Source organism: Sorex araneus, chromosome 6 (assembly GCF_027595985.1).
Source record: "Sorex araneus isolate mSorAra2 chromosome 6, mSorAra2.pri, whole genome shotgun sequence".
NCBI classification, from domain to species: Eukaryota; Metazoa; Chordata; class Mammalia; order Eulipotyphla; family Soricidae; genus Sorex; species Sorex araneus.
The window spans coordinates 67,372,945-67,397,252 of NC_073307.1; the positions used below are offsets into that span (position 1 = coordinate 67,372,945).

The 24,308-nt window shown below is 37.3% G+C and overlaps 1 protein-coding gene across 1 annotated transcript in view; it reads right to left on the minus strand.

The window, feature by feature from the left end:
- The window catches only part of TMEM117 (transmembrane protein 117), a 530,514-nt gene that overhangs the window by 158,900 nt on the left and 347,306 nt on the right, over positions 1-24,308 (minus strand). Inside the window, exon 5 of the mRNA XM_055142141.1 lies at positions 21,735-21,832. Coding sequence (XP_054998116.1) covers positions 21,735-21,832 — 98 coding nt within the window. The remainder of the gene's footprint in view (positions 1-21,734; positions 21,833-24,308) is intronic.

The window sequence follows — 24,308 nt, forward strand, 5'->3', positions numbered from 1 at the left end:
GGATGTGGGAGTGCATGCTGGACCAGGCACAGAGGGACAGGACAGGGACAGTCATAACCCAGTGAAAGAGAGGTCTAGACACTGGGCAGAAACCCATCCACATTGACTTGAACTGAACGATAAACTCTAACTTCTCAACCTCTGACTTCCGTAAGAAGATCTTTCATATCGTTCACTGGCACGGGAAGTCTACTTTCGCATTAGCGTCTCCTGTGCAGTTATTTATCCCAATGAAATACTGCTGATGGCTCTGTTATTCAGACTATTTTCATTACCATGTGATCGCATTTGCGCAGGAGAGAGAGGAACCATTCTGGTTCCTCTTAGTTCATCATTAGGACAGTGCTGAGGGTGTTCTGTCACAAAATTTTGTCTCTTTAGTTCACCACAAGGCCACAGAATGTCTGGGAGGAGTGGAGTAACACAGCCGCATGGATGTTAACGCATCTGTGTGATTCCAGATTTTGGTGTGACCACTGTGTCTAAGGGACGTGGCCATGTGGTCTGGCAGAGAGGATGGGACGGTTACTCTGTTTCCTCAGCACACCAGGTTGCGTTGGGTGTTTAATATGGATGTTGATGGCAAGAGGACTGAGGCTGGAGGGTAGGCAGATGCAGACACATGTGCCAGCAGGGCCCCGGAGTCATGGCATGCAGGTGCCCAATGGCCAGCTGATTACGGGGTTGGCTTCCCAATTCTCTTTAGCAACCTGGTTTGAAACCACCCACACTTGAGCATCATCCTAAAGAAGGTAATGGTAAATATTGTGAGAGTCAGCCTCTTCACATGATGGTATGATATCAAGCATGCCATTACCACTGTCAGTCTGTTTGCTCATGTGCAAAATTGAAGTAATATTACTATTTCACAGATCTAATGTGCTGCTTAGAGATAGTAGAAAAACACTTTGCTCAGATTGTAATAGGGCTTGACATTAAATCTGGGACTGAAATGAAGATAACAGGGTGCTTTTAGTAATCTATGAGAAAGCATATCATTGGAACATACATCAGAAATGGGACTGCAAGTATTGTCACTTAAAAATTAAGGGTGAGGCAAGTAAAGGGATATAGCTGAAAAGCTTTCACTATCTGTATTGCAAACCATAACGCCCAAAAGGATAGAGAGAGACTGAGGGAGAGAGAGAGAAAGAAAGGAAAGATACATCAGGATTATAATAATGTTCATGGCAAGCGTCTGGCCGAAAATGTTCCAGCAACACACCCTCCACAATAACGTCTGCTTTTCTTTACCATTGTTCCAGGGTCCCACAATTCGAGTTCCTCCACATCCTCCCTGCCCTGGAAAGCTTCCTACTAAAAATCAGATCTCAGTTTCTGTTGCCCAACAATTTCTTAGAGTGAAATTAGTGAAATATGGGTATTTCTATAGTGTTAAATGTTTATTTTAAAGGCAGGTGGGGCTGGAGTGATAGCACAGCGGGTAGGGCGTTTGCCTTGCATGCGGCTGACCCAGGTTCGATTCCCAGCATCCCATATGGTTCCCTGAGCACTGCCAGGAGTTAATTCCTGAGTGCAGAGCCAGGAGTAACCCCTGTGCATTGCCAGGTGTGACCCAAAAAGCAAAAAAAAAAAAAAAAGGCAGGAGGCAAATATGACGGAAAGGATGCCAGAGATTAGTTGGAGGCAAGAGATTATTTCTGGGAAAGTGAGCAATGGAAACAGGGATGGCACCGACATTGTTGCTTAAGACATCACACTGCCCTGTGTGCCCTTCGTCCAGGCTGGCCCTTCAGCTTCTCACCCATGGGTCACCTGGAAGCCTCATGCCAGCAACCGAGAGGGGCCAGAGTGGGGTGATTCTACTCACTTTCAAATACAAGGTCTGGGCTTAGACTCTTACATTAGTATTTATTTGACTAAAGTTAAACAACTCTAACAAATGCTTTATTAATATGTGTAATGAGTTAAATAGGCATCTCAGTTTAACATTTCTAGTTTATTACTCAACTAATAAAATACAGCATTTTTATTTCTATTTTTTCTTGCTATTTGACATAATCTTCCTATTTGACATAATAACATTGGTATTTAATAGATCTTGTACGAAGAAAAAGCCTGACTCTCATCTCCAAATCTGCACTGCTGCCTACTTTGTATCCCTAAAAGATATCATTATCTTTCCAAATACTCATGGCTAAACAAGACAAATAACCTTTGAAACAAGTCTTTTACTCCCAAACTCTATTTTCTCTCCAATTCCTTTGCTGAATATCTCTTCAGCTACACTACTAACACTTTGGCCCAAGCCAATACCATGCATTTCCCAAATCACTGCTTTTTTTTTTTTTTTTTGCTTTTTGGGTCACACCCAGTGACGCACAGGGGTTACTCCTGGTTCATGCACTCAGGAATTACTCCTGGTGGTGCTCAGGGGACCATATGGGATGCTGGGAATTGAATCTGGGTCGGCTGTGTACAAGGCAAACACCCTACCTGTTGTGCTATCGCTCCAGCCCCCAAATCACTGTTTTTAATACTTTTTATGATTAACTTTAAAAATCTCTCTCCAAATAGCAATACTCTTATTTTATTAATTGACTGAAATTGTGTACTGGCAACCTCCTATCCAACCAAAGGCAATCCACAAAGCTCCACATCATATCTTGTCCTTTACTAATCTTAGACATCAGTAATCTCAAGTGATGCTCCACCTTTCTCATTTCTGTAAGACACTCTGCTTCCTTGCTGTCTTGGACCACACCGAGAATGTCTCCAACTCAGACTGCTTACATTAATTATCTCTTCTCCTGGCATGCCTTTGCATAACACTGTTCTTGCCATTTAGTTGTCCATTAACAAAAATTTACATGGCCACACAATTAAAGTCAGAATCTTTTTTTGTGACTTTATAAAGAGATATCATTATGGGCTTTCAATCTGTTTGTGTCTATCTAACATACCAAAAAGTAAACTGCAGTTCTTGACAGCAGGAACCTTATCTGTTTCTTTTCTATATATACTCATTTGGTGGACTGGAGTGATAGCACAGGGGGTAAGGCGTTTGCCTCGAATCTGGCCGACCCAGATTCAACTCCTCCGTCCCTCTTGGAGAGCCCGGCAAGCTACCAAGAGTATCTCGCCCACGTGGCAGAGCCTGGCAAGCTACCCATGGTGTCTTCAATATGCCAAAAACAGTAACAACAAGTCTCACAATGGAGATGTTACTGGTGCCTGCTCGAGCAAATCGATGAATAATAGGACAACAGTGCAGTTCTACAGTGCTACTCGTCTGGTAAAATAGTTGCCAAAATATAATAACAAAAAAATTTGTCATATTAAGAAATAATTCCCCAATGTCCGAAACATCAGCAAATTTTCTTGGTTTTCCACCCGAATTGAATGTTATCAATTGACATATTTTCACTTCATTGGCTCCTCTAGGATTAAAGCCACCAATATCTACTTAAGAGTGTTATAATGTCTATTTATTTGTTCTCTTTGCTATCCTTAGCAGCAATAGTGAACTCTAAAGATGAATGTAAAATTACACAATGCATATTTGAATCTATAAAAATTCCATGACTTTTTGTCTGCATTAAAATAAAACTGCAACATCTAAAATGGTCCAGCATCTGACGGCCCAACAACTTGCTGGGGTTACCCTGCTTTCCTATGCCATCTTCTAAGTTATGCTGTTTCTCCCTTATTCTATATGTCAACTCAATTTTCTGAATGTAAGGTGATGCATTTAAAAATTACTATTTTTAGGGGAGCAAAAGAAGTTCTATGAGCACCTACTGGACACCTACTGTGTACCAAGAATTTTTCTCATCTTTGCAATCAGAAATCTGAATAGGCTTACTGTCTTGAGTTATTTATTGTCTTTAAGGAGATCAACATGCAAGTAAAAAAATTACATTATGATGCAGAGAAAGTCATATCAGAGGGAAATCTGAGTGACCAGATCAAATGGTATTAAATCTATTGGAAGAACCCTGTAGGCATCCCAGAAGAGGGGGATAATACTCATTAGATAAAGCCCCGTGTAGATTGTCAAGGACATTAAAGATGCAAAGTGCATAAAATGGTATTGCTGTTTCGGATACAGAAATAAGCATGAGGTTTGTTTTCAATAATGTTGACGCTGCTTTTACTCACGATTAGGCAGAAAAAGCTGTCTCAGTAAACGGAATTTCTAACTAACCTTAAAACCCATTTTATTCTAACTTGCAAGTATTTCTAAAATCTAATAATCCATTTCTTGCTTTTGTAAGTGTAATAGACTAAACAAGATCCAATCTTCTCTCAAGACTGCAAATAATATGGTGCCCCAAGGTCATGTTTCTGCCAGTCAACTCCTGCTGTGACTCTGTATTGCAAATACTGAATATGTGGGAGATTAGGCATAACAAACATGCAATGAGCCAAAGCCATTGAGGTCCTAAAAATCGCCTGTGTAAACCCTACAATACTGGGTTGCTTGTGTAACTTGTTTTAAAACATCAGTTGTTTGGGGTTTGGATGAACTGACTGAAATGTATTATATTTATATTATACTTGTGCATTAGTTTGTTAAAATTGCAGTAGCATGAGGCACATAGCTGGTACAATAAACGACAAAAACGTTTTTGTTTCAATCCAGAGGCTAGAAATATGAAATCAGGGTGTCTGAAGAGTTGGATTCTTCTGAAGATTTTCTCTTTTGTTTTTCTTCTTGCTTTATCTTTGCATGGTTTTCCCTGTGTATGCATCTGTGCCTTAATCCCCTCTTCTAATAAGAGCTTCAGTCATATTAGGTTGAGACCCATATTAAATATAATTTTACATTCACTTTAATTTAATGACCATCTAAATTACCCTGTCTCCAAGTTCAGTCATAGTTATAGTTACTGAGGTGTTATCAATTAAACATATGAATTACGGAGACATACAGTCTAAAACAACATGCATATGTTACGTATGCTACATTGTGCATGTATTACATAGTATATGACACTACATGCAGGTATTTCTAGATAGATATATACATGATAATATATATAATAAAGGAATGTCTAGGTAAATATAGTAAATTCAATAACATACATATATGTTCATGATTTCACCAACTGAGTAAAAATATCCCAATTTCAGGATGAAAGAAAATTTATGATACTAAATACAAGTCAGTCTGCTGGTTGCATTATTATCCTTTATTTAGAACAAAGTAACTCATTCTAGATATACATTTCAATGATATCTCCAAAATTTCGGTCTCTCACTATCCTGCTCTAACTCGTATCTGGAAAGAGGACGTACTACCCATTAAAATGCCTACTTCCATAGAGAAGATGGCAATAGTATCTGAACAGATTTTGAAAAGGGGGCTTCAATAAGGAAAAGTTCTCAATAAACATTAGTAGAAACTCTGCCTAAATATGTACTGTATTTTGTTTTTTCTTTTTTAAAAACATAAGTTAAAACAGCAACCTTAACAGAGATTCCAAATTATTATTACTTTCCTCATTCACCCCATCTAGTTCATTGACCATTCCTCCTTTAAAAGTGAATGAATCACCATGAGATATACAGCCATAAAGCTTTTAATTTTTCAGTAACTGTCACACACTACAGAGCTCAGGCCTAGGGCCACTCCCAGCAGTGCTCCCAGGACGGCAGCGCTGGGGGGTTGGGCCAGCGCCTATCACTAACCCAGTGATTTTATCTCACTGCATATACAAATTGTTAACCTTCCATTGCATAGAAAATTAGGAACAGAGAGCTACCATAGTGGGCTGTAGTGCTTTGCATGTGGGAGACCCACATCAGATCTGGTATCATAATAGTCTTCTGAGAACTGGAGGGTGTGATCCCTGAGTACAGAGTCAAGAGTAATTCCTAAGAACTGCTGGTTATGGTTTAAAACCAAATCAAAAGAAAATCAGGCAGAGTTTAATTGAAGTGAATTTTCACTGCCTACTTTATATTTACAATAAGTCACTGTCACTGTCATCCTGTTGCTTATCGATTTGCTCCAGTGGGCACCAGTAAAGTCTCCATTGTGAGACTTGCTGTTACTGTTTTTGGTATATTGAATATGTCACGGGGAGCTTGCCAGGCTCTGCCGTTTGAGCAGGATACTCTCGGTAGCTTGCCAGGCTCTCCTAGAGGGGCGGAGGAATCAAACCCTGATCGGCCGTGTGCAAGGCAAACGCCCTACCCACTGTGCTATCACTCCAGCCCTTACAATTTAGTAGTGATAATCAATGTCTGATCCAATAGTCTCAGAGAAATGCACTAAAATATTTCACGCAGAAAAAATTACACTGTGGTAATGTCACGATAAAGATACAAGATAAAATTGCCTTAACAGAAATAAATAATCAAGTACCTTTATACAATTTTTGTAGAATGTTGATGTCTAATTAGAATTGAGTTTAAGATAATATAATTTCACATATATGGATAGATAAAAATATACTATTATGATAAAAGAAAGAACACATTGATTCATAGGAGAAAAAAAAACACAAAATTGACTTTGATAGTTTGAACTTTGGCACCATTCTGTTATTTCCATTCCAGCAACTCCATTACTGTACTATTTTTATAATGCAACTGGAGTAATGTAAATATATGCCAAGTACATTTTAGTGTAGTTTTATGTCAGGTTTTTGGCCTCTCTTTCCTTTCTCTGATACTCAAATTGCATTTCATTAAGCACTAAGTTATTTCATGGCATTATTACAAGGGAATCAATATTTTAGCAGTGTAAGGAAACCTATAAGTGCAATGTTCTTTCTCATTTGGCTAAAAATATAGTTGTTTACAATTATTATTTGTCCTCCGCCATACCACTCCATAAGAAGACACAGAAAAATACTGTGCTAAAAATGATAACAGTAATTTTATTTACCCAAAGTTGTAAGTGTGAGTTAATAAACAATGTACATTCAGGGAGTGCCACACTCCCTTCACCTAGGAACAGGGATGAATGTAGAAACTTCTTACAGGTTGGAATTTTCCTCAAGTTTTCTTAAGAGAGCTTTGGGATAGGAGATAAGGATAGGATTAAGAAAATTGAAATGAAGCATCCAGGGATATCAAAACTCTGGTGTTTTTTTTTATCTCCATTCATCCTTGGGGAGTTACACTCACTAACTTATCACAGTAAATAGCATTGCCTCTGATATACTTTGCTTACTGGAGGAATTCAAAACAAGAGAAACTTTACAGAGAACTCCAAACACTACTTCACATTTTTCTAATATTTAAAATTTGTACAAAGTGAATTTTCCTTTAGATAAGACTGATAACAACATATAAACTTAAAACCTCACTACCTATTCCAAGGTAGACTGAAAATAAATAGCTATAGCTTCTATAGTGGGGGGGGGTAGGAATATTAGCAATAAGTAAAATCTCTGAAGGATAAAATTGATATTAGTGTGATATTAGTATATGAATAAAATATAATTTTACATGAGTCAATAATGGGCTGGAGCAATAGCACAGCGGTAGGGCATTTGCCTTGCATGCGGCCAACCCGTGTTTGATTCCTCCGCCCCACTCGGAGAGCCTGTCAAGCTACCGAGAGTATCGCACCCGAACGGCAGAGACTGGCAAGCTCCCCGTGGTGTATTCGATATGCCAAAAACAGTAACAAGTCTCACAATGAAACGTTACTGGTGCCCACTCCAGCAAACAGATGGGCAACGGGATGACTGTGACTGACTGTGAGTCAATAATCAAATGGCCATGCATTAAGGACTACAGTATATTCAATATACTTATGTCCAAATACATGTGTGAATGTTCACAGGTGTGAATTTATGTGTATATTTGTGTGTTCAAAAGATGTCTGTCCACATAAGTGTGAATGTTCATGCATGTGAGTACATGAATGAGTATTGTAAATGTTCTTAAGTGTTTGTAGGAAGTCAAGGAAGAAACAGGTAGATATGGAGCAGGAATGAAAGATGGGAAGTTGGAGGGGGTTGCATTTATCAGAAAATAACCAAGAACATCAAACTTTATAACAAGTACCAAGTTCAAAAGATTTGGGAGGATACGGAACTGGGGTGAATGGGTCACATCCCAAAGAGGCCCATCAAAGTATAGGGACTTTTCTTGATACTGTTGTCATACTCAGGTCTTATTGGCCTGAATTTTTATTGTTTTGTTACATCTCACATGTCAGTTAGTATAAGTTATGGTTTGCCAAAAAAATTGAGATAAAATTTCCAAAGTGCACAGCAGAAGGCAGAAAGAACACTAAACTTGTAGGAAACATGATTTAGGAAAACAGAGTGTATTGAATTTAAAAATGTGTGGCTCGATCTTAGCAATGGAAGTGACAATTCTACAAAATGTAAGATATTTTTATTATTGTCTAAAAGCTACATATATGCAATCATCTAAAATTATTTCTGTAACCATATATTTATATATTAAGGTAAATGTGGATATATGATTCTCTGACTCGAATTTGATACTACATTATTCATTATAGGCAAACCTTTCACCTCCACTTATCTCTAACTGCCTTCTTCTAAAGTGACAACCCTGTTTTACATCTTCTACCATTTGCCTAATCCCATTATATACATAAAGCTAATTTAGAACTTGTAACCCATAACCCTAGAAGAAATAACTTTAACATCTACTTTCCTTTGTCTGTGATCTTTCAATTCCCAGTCAAAACATGATTCTTCAAAGTCTTTAATACCCATATCTTTTTTGTCTCCACTTCTCACCTCACCAGCCTGTTCAATCACAGCCTCTAATTGCTGGATTGTGTCCCATAAAATAGCATAATAAAGTGAATTTAATAACTTTCTGCATCCTGAACTAGTTTGTGGTGAGATGACTGTACTCACCAAGAAGATGGGGCTTGTCTATAAATATGGAACACGTTATCTTATTCCTTCTTGAATATGATGAAGAAAATTGAAACCATCCAACATGCCAAACACACTTCCTTCTTTTGCAGCTAGGCCAAGATGAAGAGACAGGCTTTGGGCAGCTGGCACTGTCATTCATACAAAGAAAAAAAATAATCCCTGTGGATGGAACCTAGATCTGTGATACCACTCTGCCATGACAGCCAATTCAGCTGTTAGAATACTATAAGATGGAAGATCAATAGAAGATTTGCCATTTGGAACATTGCCAGCCTAATACAAATGAGCTAATGTTAAAAAATGGAAGGGGATTTGATGAAGCTGGAGAAATAATATACTGAATAGTGTGCTTGTCTTGCACATGGCTGACCTAGGTTAGATCTCCAGCACCACATATGGTCCCCTGAAATTCCGATAGGGGTGATCCCTGAGTACAGAGCCAACAGTAAGCCAGCGCACAAGGGGTGGAGCCCAAAAACAAACAAGAAGAATTCAATACTCGTCTTTTTGCTTACTTTGTTTAAAAGTACTCTTAGTTGGTTTAATTATTATTAGGAGCACTTAATACCTCTCCAAATACAACGATAATATTGGACTAGAAAACAACAAAAAGTCTTCAAAATTTTAGAGTTTAGAAAACTTTGGTTACTACTATTATTGCCATCAATGTTAGAATCGTCGATCGGGCTGGTATTTTTCTTTTTCGTGTGATCACTGAACTCAATGTTCTCCAAGGAGTAGAGCTCTTGTTTGACTGGCTATATTTATTATGTTCTTACTTCTAGTGTTCTCTTTGTTGTTGTGATTGTTAATACCAGTATTTAGAAAATAAATTTAAATCTTTATTTTATAATTTGTAAATATGTCTTAAAAATTAATTTATTGAAACTAAGAAAAACTAGTAAGATTAAGCAAACAAGAAAACAATTGACTGGTCATATAAATATCAAATAAAGCCTGTTCATCATGCTTTATTGGAACATTCAGCTATATGTTGTACATTGTTCTTGCCTAATTTACATAATTAAGAGAAAATGACACACAGTTGCATCATTTTCACTATACAGAATGTTCTAATTATTACTGTTACCTTCACATATACAATCAGCAGTAAATTCTTTGAATTTTATCTAAGTTTTAAAAAAGTGACAAATTGATAACCATGTGACAAAGCAAAAATAATTAAACCAGAAATAAATATCCCTGGGAGTTCACTGTTTTAGAGACATTTATTTTGTGACCTCAGTAGGTCACCTAACTGATTTATACTTACATTTCATTTTATTTTCTTTCCATTTTTATTTTATTTATTTCTAATTATCTGGAGCTATAGTACAGTGGGTAGGTTATTTACCTTGTACATGGCAGACCCAGGTTAGATTCCTCCTTCCCTCTCGAAGAGCCCAGCAAGCTACAGAGAGTATCCTGCCCACACAGCAGAGCCTGGCAAGCTACCCCTGGCGTATTCAATATGCCAAAAACAGTAACAACAAGTCTCACAATGGAGACATTACTGGTGCCCACTCAAGCAAATCAATGAACAATGGGACAACAGTGCTACAGTGCTATGATAAGGTCTGAGCAAGGTAAAAATACCTAATATCACTCAAATGCCTGAAGGGAGGGAATTAAAGAGTATCACAGACTTTTATATAGATAGAAGACAGTATAAATGATTTTGTGCATTATAAGGAATTTCCTTTTAAAAAATGCACTGAATTTTTAAAACTCTATTAACTACAATAAAAGAAATAAAAGTATTAATTTTCATACTTGGTCAAGGTAATGATTCTGGCAATAATATTTTAAATGAGACCCTCCTCACCAGGACATCATTCTAGAACAATGTCTTCCCAAAATATTATAAGATCCTGGTTTTGTTTTCCAAGAAATATTATATTCCTCATAGCATCAGTATTTAATTTTTTAATTAAATAATTAGTAGACCCTAGGAATACTGTGAACAGAATACTGTCTCTTCCCTTGACTCACAGTAAACACCAGTAAAACTAGAAAAATTTAGGTCTTGATGTCATAATTTGAAATAAAAGTTTAATCTGCGCATTTTTTCTCTCGTGGGAATTAGAGGAAATTACCAATCACTTGCTCTATCTCATTTGACTCTATAGTGGACCAACATTGTTGCTTATCTTGTTCTGAGACTGGAGGTTGGCTCTGGCCAACAGATTTTTTGTATTTTAAGAAACAGTCTCACATTTTCAGATAAGTCCTTTATAAAATTAACTTTCTCTGAACCTTGATGACTCTAAGAACTTACAGATATTTCCTGATCTGAACCCTCAATTCTGTGACAAAGTTCCTACTGTTGTGGGCAGTATTTTTTTATTTCTGGGTTCCTTAGAACACAGGTTCCTCCTGTAAAAGTTCTTCTAGTACTTCTTTCTAGAGTTTCCATCATCTGAAGATTTTAATTTTTGCGTATTCTTAACCTCTTGCTTAATAAGGAAACAAATAAGACCAACTTTCTCTGTGATTACTTCCACAATAACCCTAATTCTCTTTAGTAATGTTCCATCTCCAAATGACATTCAAGATCAGAATAAAAGAATTTAAATTCTGGCCATGATCCATCTTATGATCTATGCAACTCATTGTGCAGAGACAAATTTTAGTTGCCCAAATTATTTGGGAAGTTTTTGAGAGTTGAAAACATGATTTATATTTCTCACCACCACAATTCTAGCTTAAAATGAACTCCAATTTTGGGAATGTACTGAATATTTGCTTAGAGGATAGATGATTCTGAGCTACATAAAACAAAAGGACAGGTCACAAAAGTTCACTAAATCTAATATATTAATCAAGAATATCAATTTCGAATTGCTATAACTGCCCCCACCATTAAATCAGTGTCTCAAGCTTTCACAGGACTGGAGTGACACTTCAAACAGGAGACCAATTGGTTTGGGAGCAGAATGGAACCAGCTTCATTCAATACTACTACAATTATTTGATAAGGACACAATTCAACTAGGTCAAATTCACACTGACATGTCATGCATGGGAGGAGAGCTATTACAGAGAAAGCCGCTATCTAGTTATCAATTTCTGAATGTATAGTTATAAGAAAATGTCACACCACATGATGTGTTGTCTAAAAGTCATCAAATATTGAAAAAGTTCTGATAAATATTCATCAATGAATATAATAATTTCTGTTCAGAACCCTTAAAAATATCTCAAATACCCTGCTATAGATTGAAATATTAAGTCTTCATTGCTAAATCTAAGACAGATTTCTGTATTGAGTACTGAAATACATGAAAACAAAGATCGTTTCTGATTTTGTTATTTGGCTCCTTTTCTTTGCTTTAAAGAATATTGGTAAGTTTTGACTAATATGTGCAAATTGAAGTATTATGTTGATTGATTGCCTGATTTTGATAGCTGGGATGTGGTTATGTTATGATGCCATTGCTTTAGGAAGTACAATGAAGTACTCATTTCTAAAATGAAAAAAATTGAATAACTCCTTTTCTAGAAGGGCATTCCTTCACAAGTGCTCACATATTTATTATCAAAATCATGAAATTAATACTGACATATTATCTACTTATACAATGAGAGTGAGAAAGAATGTAAGGTATGCATCATACAATATCAGTGAGGAATAAGCATGAGAAGAAGTTTGTTTTGCACGTTGCCGACCCGGATTCGATTCCTCCGTCCCTCTCTGAGAGCCTGGCAACCTACCCGTGGCATATTCAATATACCAAAAAACATTTTTTTTCCATAATGGAATGCAGTCCTACTAGACACCATTGGATAGAAATGTTTACCATATTAGGACACTGAGAAATGATAAACATAAGCTAAATTGGGTATGCATGTATAGAGGACTGGAGTGATAAACAGCGGGTAGGGCGTAACAAGAAGTATCACAATGGAGACATTACTGGTACCCGCTCGAGCAAATAGGTGAACAGTGCTACAGACAGTGCATACTTGTATTTTATGAGTTGGAAATGTTTCAAAATAATACATTAGATTTGTGATTAAAACTATAAATGGTATCACTGTATCACTGTCATCCCATTGTTCGTCAATTTACTCGAGCAGACACCAGTAATGTCTCTATTACACTCAGCCCTGAGATTTTAGCAGCCTCTCCTTACTCGTCTTCCCCAATGATTGGAGGCTCTTTCAAGGTCGGGGGAATGAGACCTATTGTTACTATTTTAGGCGCTTCGAATATGCCATGGGGAACTTGCCAGGCTCTGCCATGCGGGTGGGGTACTCTCTGTAGCTTGCAGGGCTCTCCGAGAGGTATGTATATATTTGTTACTGTATTTGGGATATGTTTGGACGGACCTCAGGCATGGAGGAGCTGGCAAAGGAATACAGGTGTGTGGGACCCAGGCCCAAGATCTCCAAGGCTGCTTGGATCAGGACTGGGCCTCTTCCACCAAGATCCCCCAGTAGTTAGGCAGTCACACCCAGAGACTGCCCCCAGCATGTGTAATGCCACCAATGGCCAACATCCAGAAACTATAAAACCACGTTCCCGGAAGCGACATCTAATAGCCTAGTTCTCCCTCTTGTCTATTGCCCACTTGGGAGAGTCTGGCAAGCTCCCCATGGAATAATTCTATTCTACCGACTGCTACACAGAAAAACTGTAGAGTATTAGAAACCTTTATTAAAAGTAATTTTCTTTCAAAGATTTATGAATCTGAGAATTGTTCTTAAGTTCAACATCGCTGCTCTAGGTTTTAGCAATTGGAAAGAAGGCGTATAACAGGGAAGCATATTAAGCAATTTTTTTTCAGTTTTTAAGTTCATTTTTTAAAAAATTTTTATTAGTGAATCACCATAAGGTACAGTTACAAACTTAAGAACTTTTGTGTTTGCATTTAAGTCATACAGTGACCGTTTATCCATCCCTCCACCAGTGCCCATTCTCCTTCACCAATGTTCCCAGTATCCCTCCCATCACCCCCACCCCATCCCCCACCACTTCATCCTGCCTCTGCATCAGGACATTCCTTTTTTTTGGGGGGGGTCACACCCGGCGATGCACAGGGGTTACTCCTGGCTCATGCACTCAGGAATTACTCCTGGAGGTGCTTGGGGGACCATATGGGATGCTGGGAATCGAACCCCAGTTGGCTGCATGCAAGTCAAACACCCTCCCCTCTGTGCTATTGCTCCAGCCCAGGATATTCCCTTTTGTTCTCTCTCCTTTTGGGTGTTGTAGTTTGCAATAGAGGTATTGAGAGGTCATTGTGTTCGGTCTATAGTCTACTTTCCGCATGCATCTTTCAACCCGAATGGGCTTTCTTAAACTTCATTTGTCTTTAATAAAAAAGATTCTTAAATCTTTCAGGATCAGTATATAAATAATGTTACATAACTGCTAACAGTATTTTCATAAGTTTCTAATTGTATACCAATATTTATGGAGCATATCTATAGAGTAGAAGAGTCTGGCAGGCTCCCTGTGGCGTATTCAATATGCCACATACAGTAACAATAACAGGTCTCATTCCCCTGACCCTGAAAGAGCCTCCAATCATTGCGAAAAATGATTAAGGAGAGGCTGCTAAAATCTCAGTGCTGGGACGAATGGAAATGTTACTGGCACCCACTTGGGTAAATCGATGAACAAGGGGATGACAGTGATGGACTGAAAAGCAATTTGGGGACCAAGATGATTTTTAAAGTACTTAAAATTAATATTTCAGTTTTTCTTAGAAAATAACTCATAAGCACACTAAATATTTTTATTGAGTTTCATTTAACCATAAGTCATAATAATATTAAGTATCATGTTACAATTTTCAATGAAAGGCATTTGAAATTCCCATCTAAATAAATTTTCAGAAATAACAGAGGATAGGAGTTTAAAAATCTTCACCAAGGTAACTAAGAGAAAAGAATAAATTTAATATTTATTGTGTGTTAGGCACTGTGCTAATTTGGAAGGACCTAGTAAGAGGTCATTTCCATTTTTGAATAATGTGATTTAGGAAAAAATATGGAGAGAACTTAATCACCATTTGATTGAAGAACATTTTTCTAAACTTTAATAAAGGCTTTTAAAGTATTAAAACTATTATTTTTCTATATTTTAAAAAATGATCATCATATATAGCAAATGGACACCATAAAATTGAAGTTTTCATTTATTACCTACGTCAAAAATTTTAAATTGTCTTCTTTTAAGATTTGGACAAGCTTTATTGTTTTTTGTTTTTTCTTTTTAAATTTTATTGAATCACCGTGAGAATTACAAGCTTTCATGTTTAGGTTACAATCTCACAATGATCAAACACCCATCTCTCCACCAGTGCACATTCCCCACCACCAATATCCCAGGTATACCCCCCCTTTCCCACCCTCCCCCTGCCTCCATGGCAGACAATATTCCCCATACTCTTTCTCTACTTTTGGGCATTATGGCTTGCAATACAGACACTGAGAGGTCATCATGTTTGGTCCATTAGGTTTGGACATGCTTTGGATAAGATAAATAATAAGACAGCAAAAGGAAGAAAGGTAATCATCTCTAATTTTGTCCTAGGAAACATTATTTCTAAATATACACATGCTTTTATATTTTTATCTCTTATGGTTATATTTATTGTTTTGACTTCCTCATGTCTGTCTCGACCCAGAAAAATCTGGTTTCTATCAACAGCCTCAAGAAAATGATTCCAGTGGCTGAAGCAATAGTACAGTGGGTAGGGCACTTGCCTTACACTAGCCCACCACATTCAATCCCAGGTCTACATGGTCCCCCAAGGCCCACCAGGAATGATCCCTGAGCACCACGGAATGTGACTTAAAAAAAAAGAAAAGAAAATTCCAGCCAAATACCACCACACAGCATGAAATTCCATAGACACTATGTATTTTGGATACACATGTATTTTTAGATCATTTCAAATATAGCCAGCATGACTATTGAGCAGTGCTGTCTCTTGGTATAAAACATTCTCCTGAATTCATACACATATCTTTCATATTTTTAATGCTTTTTGTCCCATTTTAGTCTTCTTTGTAACTGCCTCTTCTCTAAGAAAACAGCTCTATGTGACCTCATTGTCTTATTTCTAGCAGTACAAAAAGTTAAGCATGAACAGGTAAGTAATCTTTATTTTCCCACAAAATATGTCTCCAATAAGTTAAAATAGTTAATTCCTTTCTTGAATTCTCCCTTTCCCTCACTCCAGTGATGCAATTATCATTACGTTTCTTCCTTGTTGGTTCCTGTTTATTGTGAGATTACTTTTTGACTCAAGACAGATTATAGAACTGGAACTGAGGAGTTGAGACATACCTCAATAGTAGCCTTCAAATATTTCCTTAGATGTGTGAGGCCGTGGGTTTGATCTCCAAAACATAATTGAAATTCATTTAACATCATATTGAAGCACCCACACCCCAAATTGATATCCTTCTTATTTCCCCATTCCATAATTTTTTAGAAAAAATTATGCTGTCTTTGTCATTTTCTCTTTCAAAGTTGTATTCTCACATATGAAGAGCACTAAGACCAAGGAAACTGCAATCAGAGCATTAAAACTAGTAGAAACTAGGGCTGGGAGCGATAGCACAGTGGGTAGGGCATTTGCCTTGCACACGGCCGACCCGGGTTCAAATCCCAGCATCCCATATGGTCCCCTGAGCACTGCCAGGAGTAATTCCTGAGTATAGAACCAGGAGTAACCCCTGTGCATCACCGGGTGTGACCCAAAAAGAAAAAAAAAACAAAAAACTAGTAGAAACTAATATACAATAGTAAACAGATCAAAAGTGAAAGTCAGGAAATTGACAAAAAGAGCATATAGTCCCAATTATTATTTCAGATTATCATCAACACTAAAAAAGGCATTTACTTTAAAAACTTAATATAATAGAACTTATTTAATTTAAGGTAGTAAATTATATGTAGGAAGCACTGTGATTTGAATAATGCTCAGGTATAAACATTGATTGAGAGTTATAGATCTCAGGCATAAATATAGAATTACCTTTTAAAATAAAACTGTCTGTTGGGATTATATACATGAGAAACCATCATTAACAATATTATAAATCACAAAATCTCAGTCAATAAAAATTTAAATAAAAAATTAAAAGAAAAAATGAGTAAATAAAATTATAATTTAAATATTTTAAATTTAAGTGGGTTATATATTATTTATGGGTATTTTGAATTTTTTATCTCTTTTACCTTGACATGGTAATTTTAGAGGTTGTCTTCATAATTCCGAAGACATTTATTGAAATTTTACCATGTGTAAAAAATAATTCATTACATTATATTATGGTAAGCAGTGTTATGCATAAAATAGAACATTAAACAAATTAGTGGTAGTGGTAATGGGTGCAAACACAAAGAAATTTAACTTTGTCTTCACCATCACCTAAAATTTGATTAAATTCAAAGACTTTCCTTCTTCCCTTCAATGATTTTTGATTGCTCACACTAATAAAATTCTTTCATTACTATGAAAATACAATAATGCAACTTCAATCACTTTTTAATACAGACTATGAAACTCATGTAGAGCAAGAAAACAAATTGAATAATATCTTTAAATATTTCTAATTAGAAGAATTCATACATTATAATTCATATTGTATGAATATAATTATACTATCATTGTATATTATTAAAGTATTAGAAGAATTCATAATTATAATTAGAATAATTCATAATTATATCATACATACATTATAGCTTGTCCTTACAGTAATGTTTAAATTCAAGGTACTGATTGAATAGGTATAGTTATCAAAAGTTCTATGAATATTCTTTTCTATTTCCTTTAAAATTTTTGAAGACAGTCACAATTTACTCTCCTCCCATATATAAAAGCTCAAATGCTATATAAGCATTATATTAGGACAATTGCAGAAAGAAAAAAACTATTTTATTCAATCTAGAGATATATCTCACTGATAATTACAAAGATCTCAACCATGCAGTTGAGAAGAAAATAATTTCTTACAGACATTTCTGAGTAGGAGAGGCACTAAGCAAAGGGTTAGTTGACTGGTGTAAGAACACGTGCCGAGGGCTGAGCCACAGTAAAGCGGGGGAGTGTTTGCCTTGCAAATGGCCAACCCAGATTCGATCCCCAGTATGCCGTAACTCCGGGAGTAATTTCTAAGTGCAGAGCCAGGAGCAACCCCTGAGCATCACTGGGTGTGTGGCCCCAAAAAACAAAAACAAAAACAAATTTAAAAAAATACATGCTGTAGAAGTAAGCCACTGCACATAACCACAAGGAATATATTAAAGGTTTTCTTTTCAAAATTTTTTTTCTACATCACAAGCTTTCACGCTAATTTCTCTTTCCTTTACTTCAACAACCAAAATGGAACACATATTTTCCAGTGCGTGACATATAGTATGTAAATAGTCTTTGATTTATTTAAAACCCCATAAATAAAATATTTCCAAACAATACAGACACACACAGATATACGCACACACACACCAAAAACTCCACTAATTCAAAAAAATATTATCAGGTTGTATGCCAAGATCTGGACACAATTCATATCCAACAACAGGTGAATATATATAGAAGATGTGGTATATATGCACACAACAAAACATTACTCCACTATATGAAAACAATAAATATTATCTTTTGATACATCAGGTTAGAATTGAGGATGTCATACTAAGTAAATAAAATAAGCCCAAAGAAGATAAATACCAGATAATGTAATTATTATGTAGTATTTAAAGAAGCAAAACAATATAATGGAAACAAATTTTAGATTCTATCAACAAAAGTGAGATTATTTAAGTGGATGGAGAACTGAAAGGGCCCAAATACCATGGCAAAGGGTATTAACACCTTGTTGGGAGTATGCCACAGTGACATAGTACTAAACACACACTCTTTTAAATCTGACTTCAACAGAGATGTAGTTATAAATTCTTTTACAACAAGAAAATATCTTCTTTTGAATTATAAATGTTAAAAGTACAGTAGAGTACAGATTGGAATGATTCTTCAAAATCTCGCAGTCTTGTCTAGATTGATCATGTAAAATTGACTAAAGATAATATTTTGAAAATTTTCACATGGATGCACCTCTGTTCTGTATGCTAAGAGCGAGGATTAAGTACTAGATCTGTTCCAGATGCTACTGTGAAATGGTTAAGCACGAGTGCAATAAGTTCTGGAATCAGAAGCCTATGTTTACAATAATATCAACCTCCTTATAGAACGGTCAAGATTATAATGCATATATATTAACTATCTGACACAGAGTCTGGGGCAAATCATACACTCACTGAATATTGACGCTAGCTATTTACTGACACAGCTGTTTTAACTATGCCTGGATAAAATACATAGGGACTTCACAAATATAAAAAAAGTTTTGAAAAATTTAAAAAAAACAGGCTTTCACTCAGGGACAAGAGGTGCAAAAACATTTATAAAATCAGATTAATTTTTAAATTATTCAGGAAAATCAACTTTTGTTTATCTAATATAAATTAGGTTTAAAATGCCATATTGTAGGATAACATTGGTTTGTCCTTCCTCCTTGGCCAGAGGGAGTTTAGGTTTATTCGGTTACACCCATCACAGTGCTCCCAATGCACTCCCATTCTTCAGTTTATCCTTAACCTCTTCTCTGGCTCTGATTCCCCAGTCAGTCCATCACCTCTATCCCCACATCAGACTCTGTTGACTTGTAAGTTCAAATCTTTCTAAGGACTCTGGATTTGGATTTGCAAGTGAAATATTGCTTTTCTCTCATGTCTTTTACAGAGTTTACTTCAGAGCAATGTCCTTTTTGTGTAGACACAGGAAGACAGCTAATGCTATGTTTGTATAACTTGGGAGTTAATTGACTCCGAGTAATATTCACTCCTGGGCATCTGTTTTCTCGACGTAAGCCTCAGTCTCCCTAAGTTCCTAGCACCCCAAAAGCAGGTCTGACAAGGGACTGGATCGACCCAGGGCAAGCCGTGAGCTATGCTGGTGTCGAAATGGGCCAGGTCAAGTGGCATAACACTTAATTATAAGTTAAGAGTACAGTCATGGCATATCTTGTTGTGATCCAAAGAGTAACAACTGGATTAGGACCCTGCTAGGGTTCAGAAAGACTAATCTGGCCTGCGCACTGTAGTCTGGGATCTATAGTGAGACGCCCCCTGGAGAGCCACCCTACAAGCTTAATGTATCTCTTACTGTGTCCATACACAATGACAAATATGAAGAAGTAGTTTAAGGTGAATGTTGACAGGGTTGTTGGACTAAGGAAAGGAGAAACACCCCTAGATGGTGTTTGGCCCTTGCGCGGGTCTCCTGGCTGCAGGAGATCTCTGTCTTAGATCTCCCCTCGGAAGGAAGGGCTTTCATATACCCATTGTGCTGCCTCACTCAGGTGTAGTCGCTACACAGGTGCTTGGATGTTGGGCACAAGACCAATGCTGTGTGACGGAGTGACAGCATGGGGGACAGGAGGAGACTGGAATGGGAGCTTGGTGAGACTGGAACAGGCGCGAGGGGGGAATGGAACAAACGGCAACCGATGACCACCCGGCTGGCTGCCATGTGCCTCCTTCATGCGTCTGCTGTGGCGGCTGCAGGCTGGGTGGGGGAAACAGCTCATGGCCACCAAGCGCACGCGGCGGGCAAGAGAGACGCCACCGTGCCACATTCACTGATTTATTTTGGGAATACACGCCAAATAACTAGTAACATTTCATTAAAATATAAAGATAAAAATAGCTTAAATACATACAGCCCTCCTAGGTCCTAATTACTATGATTTGTGTTACTGACATTTTGTTGATATAAAAAAAAAATAAATTCTCAAAATTTAACTGTCACTGTCACTGTCATCCCGTTGCTCATCGACTTGCTTGAGCAGGCACCAGTAACATCTCTCATTGAGAGACTTATTGTTACTGTTTTTGGCATATCGAATACGCCATGGGGAGTTGCCAGGCTCTGCCATGTGGGCGAGATACTCTTGGTAGCTTGCCGGGCTCTCCGAGAGGGGCGGAGGAATCAAACACGAGTCGGCCGCGTGAAAGGCAAACGCCCTTCCACTGTGCTATTACTCCAGCCCCTCAAAATTTAAATCTAAGGATAAACACAAAAGTTATAAATTTAAAAGTATTAAAAATTATAAATTAAAATTTTGATTGTAAATTAAAATTATTAAAAACTATAAATTACAAATTTATATCACAAAAGGAAAGTTAATAATACATAATCACCATGTTAATAAGTATAGTGTAGCTTTTTTATTACTGTACATATCTTTTATATATTAAATATTTGTGTATATGTTACTACATTTTTATGTCTGTTCAAATGTACATAAATATTGGTGATACCATAAAATGCAAAATTCTATACACATGAGTTATTTTTAATTGCAACGATTGTGCTAGAACTGAAAAGGAAGCTATATGAAGAAATGCTAATGAGCCAGACATGATTTGGGAAGAGATACTCTTTCCATGTAACTTCTTTAGAGCAAAATTATATCTTGTCAAATATATTTGAAATTTAGTATTTATTGAAGACATTTTTATATCAGATTCACTGATGAATATTATAGCTTATTTTTACTTTACTGAGTCAAAAATCAAATTACCTATGGTAAAATCTTATATACCTCACTATCTTAGCAAAACATAATTCTTCTAAATGTATATAGGCAACATCATGCATGCAGAAATTAATTCATAAAATAGCATGCAGAAATTAATTCATAAAAAAATCAGAATAATGGTTTTTAATCATTTTAATGGAGCATGTGTCTAATGAGATGCTTCTCTAAATATAAATACATATAGGCTCAATTACACTCAACTTAAGTATTTCGGTGAATGAGGTAAGACATAAATCAATACATAAAAAAGTCTCTTACCAGAATAAAATGATCCTAACTTGCCCTTTCTTCCATAAAGCTCTTGCAGCCTTTGCCCAGTGAGGGTAAGCGGTGTCCTGAAGCATCATATCAGTGACCTGCAGAAAATAAAATCAGCTATTTATAGCACTTTCAGAAGCCTACACCGAAGCTTGAATACACATGTGATTTGCATTTTACTGTAAATAAAGTGTGTATTTATGTTAGTCTTAGAACATATTCAGAGATAAAATTATAAATACTTCTCACAGTTAAATTTTTATTAGTTCATTTAACTTTATGTAATAAATGTGCATATTTGAAATCATTCTGTATGCAAAGCATTAAGGATGATTTTTATTTATTTCTATGTATTTATGAGCAATTAAATATGTAAATTCATATTAGCATTTTGATAAACCAAATACCACAATCACATAAGAAATAGGGATAAAGAAAGATATTCAACCATTGGCTTGTGTTTTTCAAGGTTTTATTTTATGGCACCCTACTGGGGCCAGACAGATGCCTCATCAGCCAACCTCCACTGCCTCTACGATTCAGCCACCTCCATGCTCCAGGCCGCTTTCCAGACCACAGGGCCACTTCACATCATAAAACACTTAATACCCATTTTCCATAATTACCGCAACATATTTGATGGGGTTCAAATATGGTGTGAACCATGGCAACACCTCTAAGGGCGATTAGAGGCCGCCCAAAAAGCCTACATCTGTCTTGGAGAGCCCGGCAAGCTACTAAGAGTATCCCGCCCACACGGCAGAGCCTGGCAAACTACCCGTGGCATATTTAATATGCCAAAAACAGTAACAACAATGGGTCGCATTCCCCTGACACTGGAAGAGCCCCGGATATGGCAGTGTTAAGAAAGATGAGCAAGGAGAGGCTGATAAAATCTCAGGAACAAACTAGACTGCCAAAACAAAGAAGGACTAAGATGACTGTCTGTACTTTCATCCATCTGTTTCAGGTCCTCGATGGATGCTGGCATCGGAAGCATCCATCGAAAAACTGATACTGCAAGCACAGAAGATCAAATATGACATTATTGGTATGACTGAGACAAGAAGGCATCAAACACATCATGCCATTTTCGACACTGGAGAAGAACTGTTTCTCAGAACATGCAACAACAGAAACTGTCACTGTCACGACACAGAGGTGTTGGTGGTGTTGGTGTCCTTGTCAACATGCACTTGGCCATGAGCATCAATTCATTCAAATGCCTAACAAGGCAAATCAGACGATTATGCTTGAATAGATGTAGCTCACTGCCAGCAGTTTCTATCTTCATCGTCTATGCACCAACATCCAACTACAATAAAGAAGAAATTAGAAGTTCTACGTGGAGCTGGAGAAGTTCTATAAAGAAAACCACACCTTCTACAGATCATTGTTGGTGATTTTAATGCCAAGATAGGACCGAGAAGGTCACCCAAAGAAGTCCACATTGGGACCCATGGCCTAGAATGGAACGAACAGAGTGAGAGACTGTCTGAGTTCATCAAGACCATCCATGGCAACTCACAGTTCCAGAAGGCTGAATCTAAACGTTGGACATGGGAGTCTCCCTGTGGACAGTTCCACAATGAAACTGACCACATCATATTCAAACAATGGTTTTGCCTGATCAATGTCGCTGTTGTCCCAAAATTCCAAATGGGATCGGACCACTTCATGCAAAATTCTACTTCATGGAGTGGGGATAAAGGACAGCAAAGTTTAAGAAGAGAACTCCCAGAATGACCACCAACTGGGAGCTCTTTAGCACTATTGTGGCAAAGTGGGAAGATGCCATTATTGACAACATTGACGAGGAATATGACTGACTGGTTCAGCACCTCCATGACTATGCAAGGAATGCTGAGAGTGGGAAAGCCACAAACAGACGCCTGTCTTTGGAAACTCTTGAGCTCATTTGCCAACATGCTTTGGCATGAGCCTCAGGCAATCACAAGCTAATGTCAGAGCTTGCAAAGCTGTGCAGGGAAGCAATAAAGGAAGACCTCGAAGTGAGAAGAGTGGAAGTGTTGGTTGATGCGGCAAAAGCTGGAAAAAATTTTTGCAATGCTCACCTGTCCTTCACCAACTACAAGACCAAGATGACTGACTTCTGATGTCCTAATGGATCTATCACATCTTCCAGAAAGGGCAATGGAGAGGATTATTCACGATTTCTACTCGGATCTCTTTGATAGCCACGTCCACCTGCCCACACACCATATTCTGCAGAACGGATATGTTGTTCCCAATGTTCTCCCTTCTAAAATCCAACACACCATTTTGTCGGCAAAGAAGTGTACAGCACCCAGTCCAGACAAGGTCAGACACAAACATCTGAAGAATCTGCCGCCAGTACTCTTCAATACACTGGCCCGGTTCTTCACACTCTACCTGTCTGAATGCAAGGTTATGTCCCAGTGGAAAACCAGCAGGACCGCTCTGTTGTACAAGAAGGGAGACATCCATGACATTGGCAACTATTGCCCCCATCTGCCAGTTATCCATCATCTATAAGTTGTTCACTCAAGTCATTCTGAATAGAATAGGCAGAACACTAGATGTAGGACCACC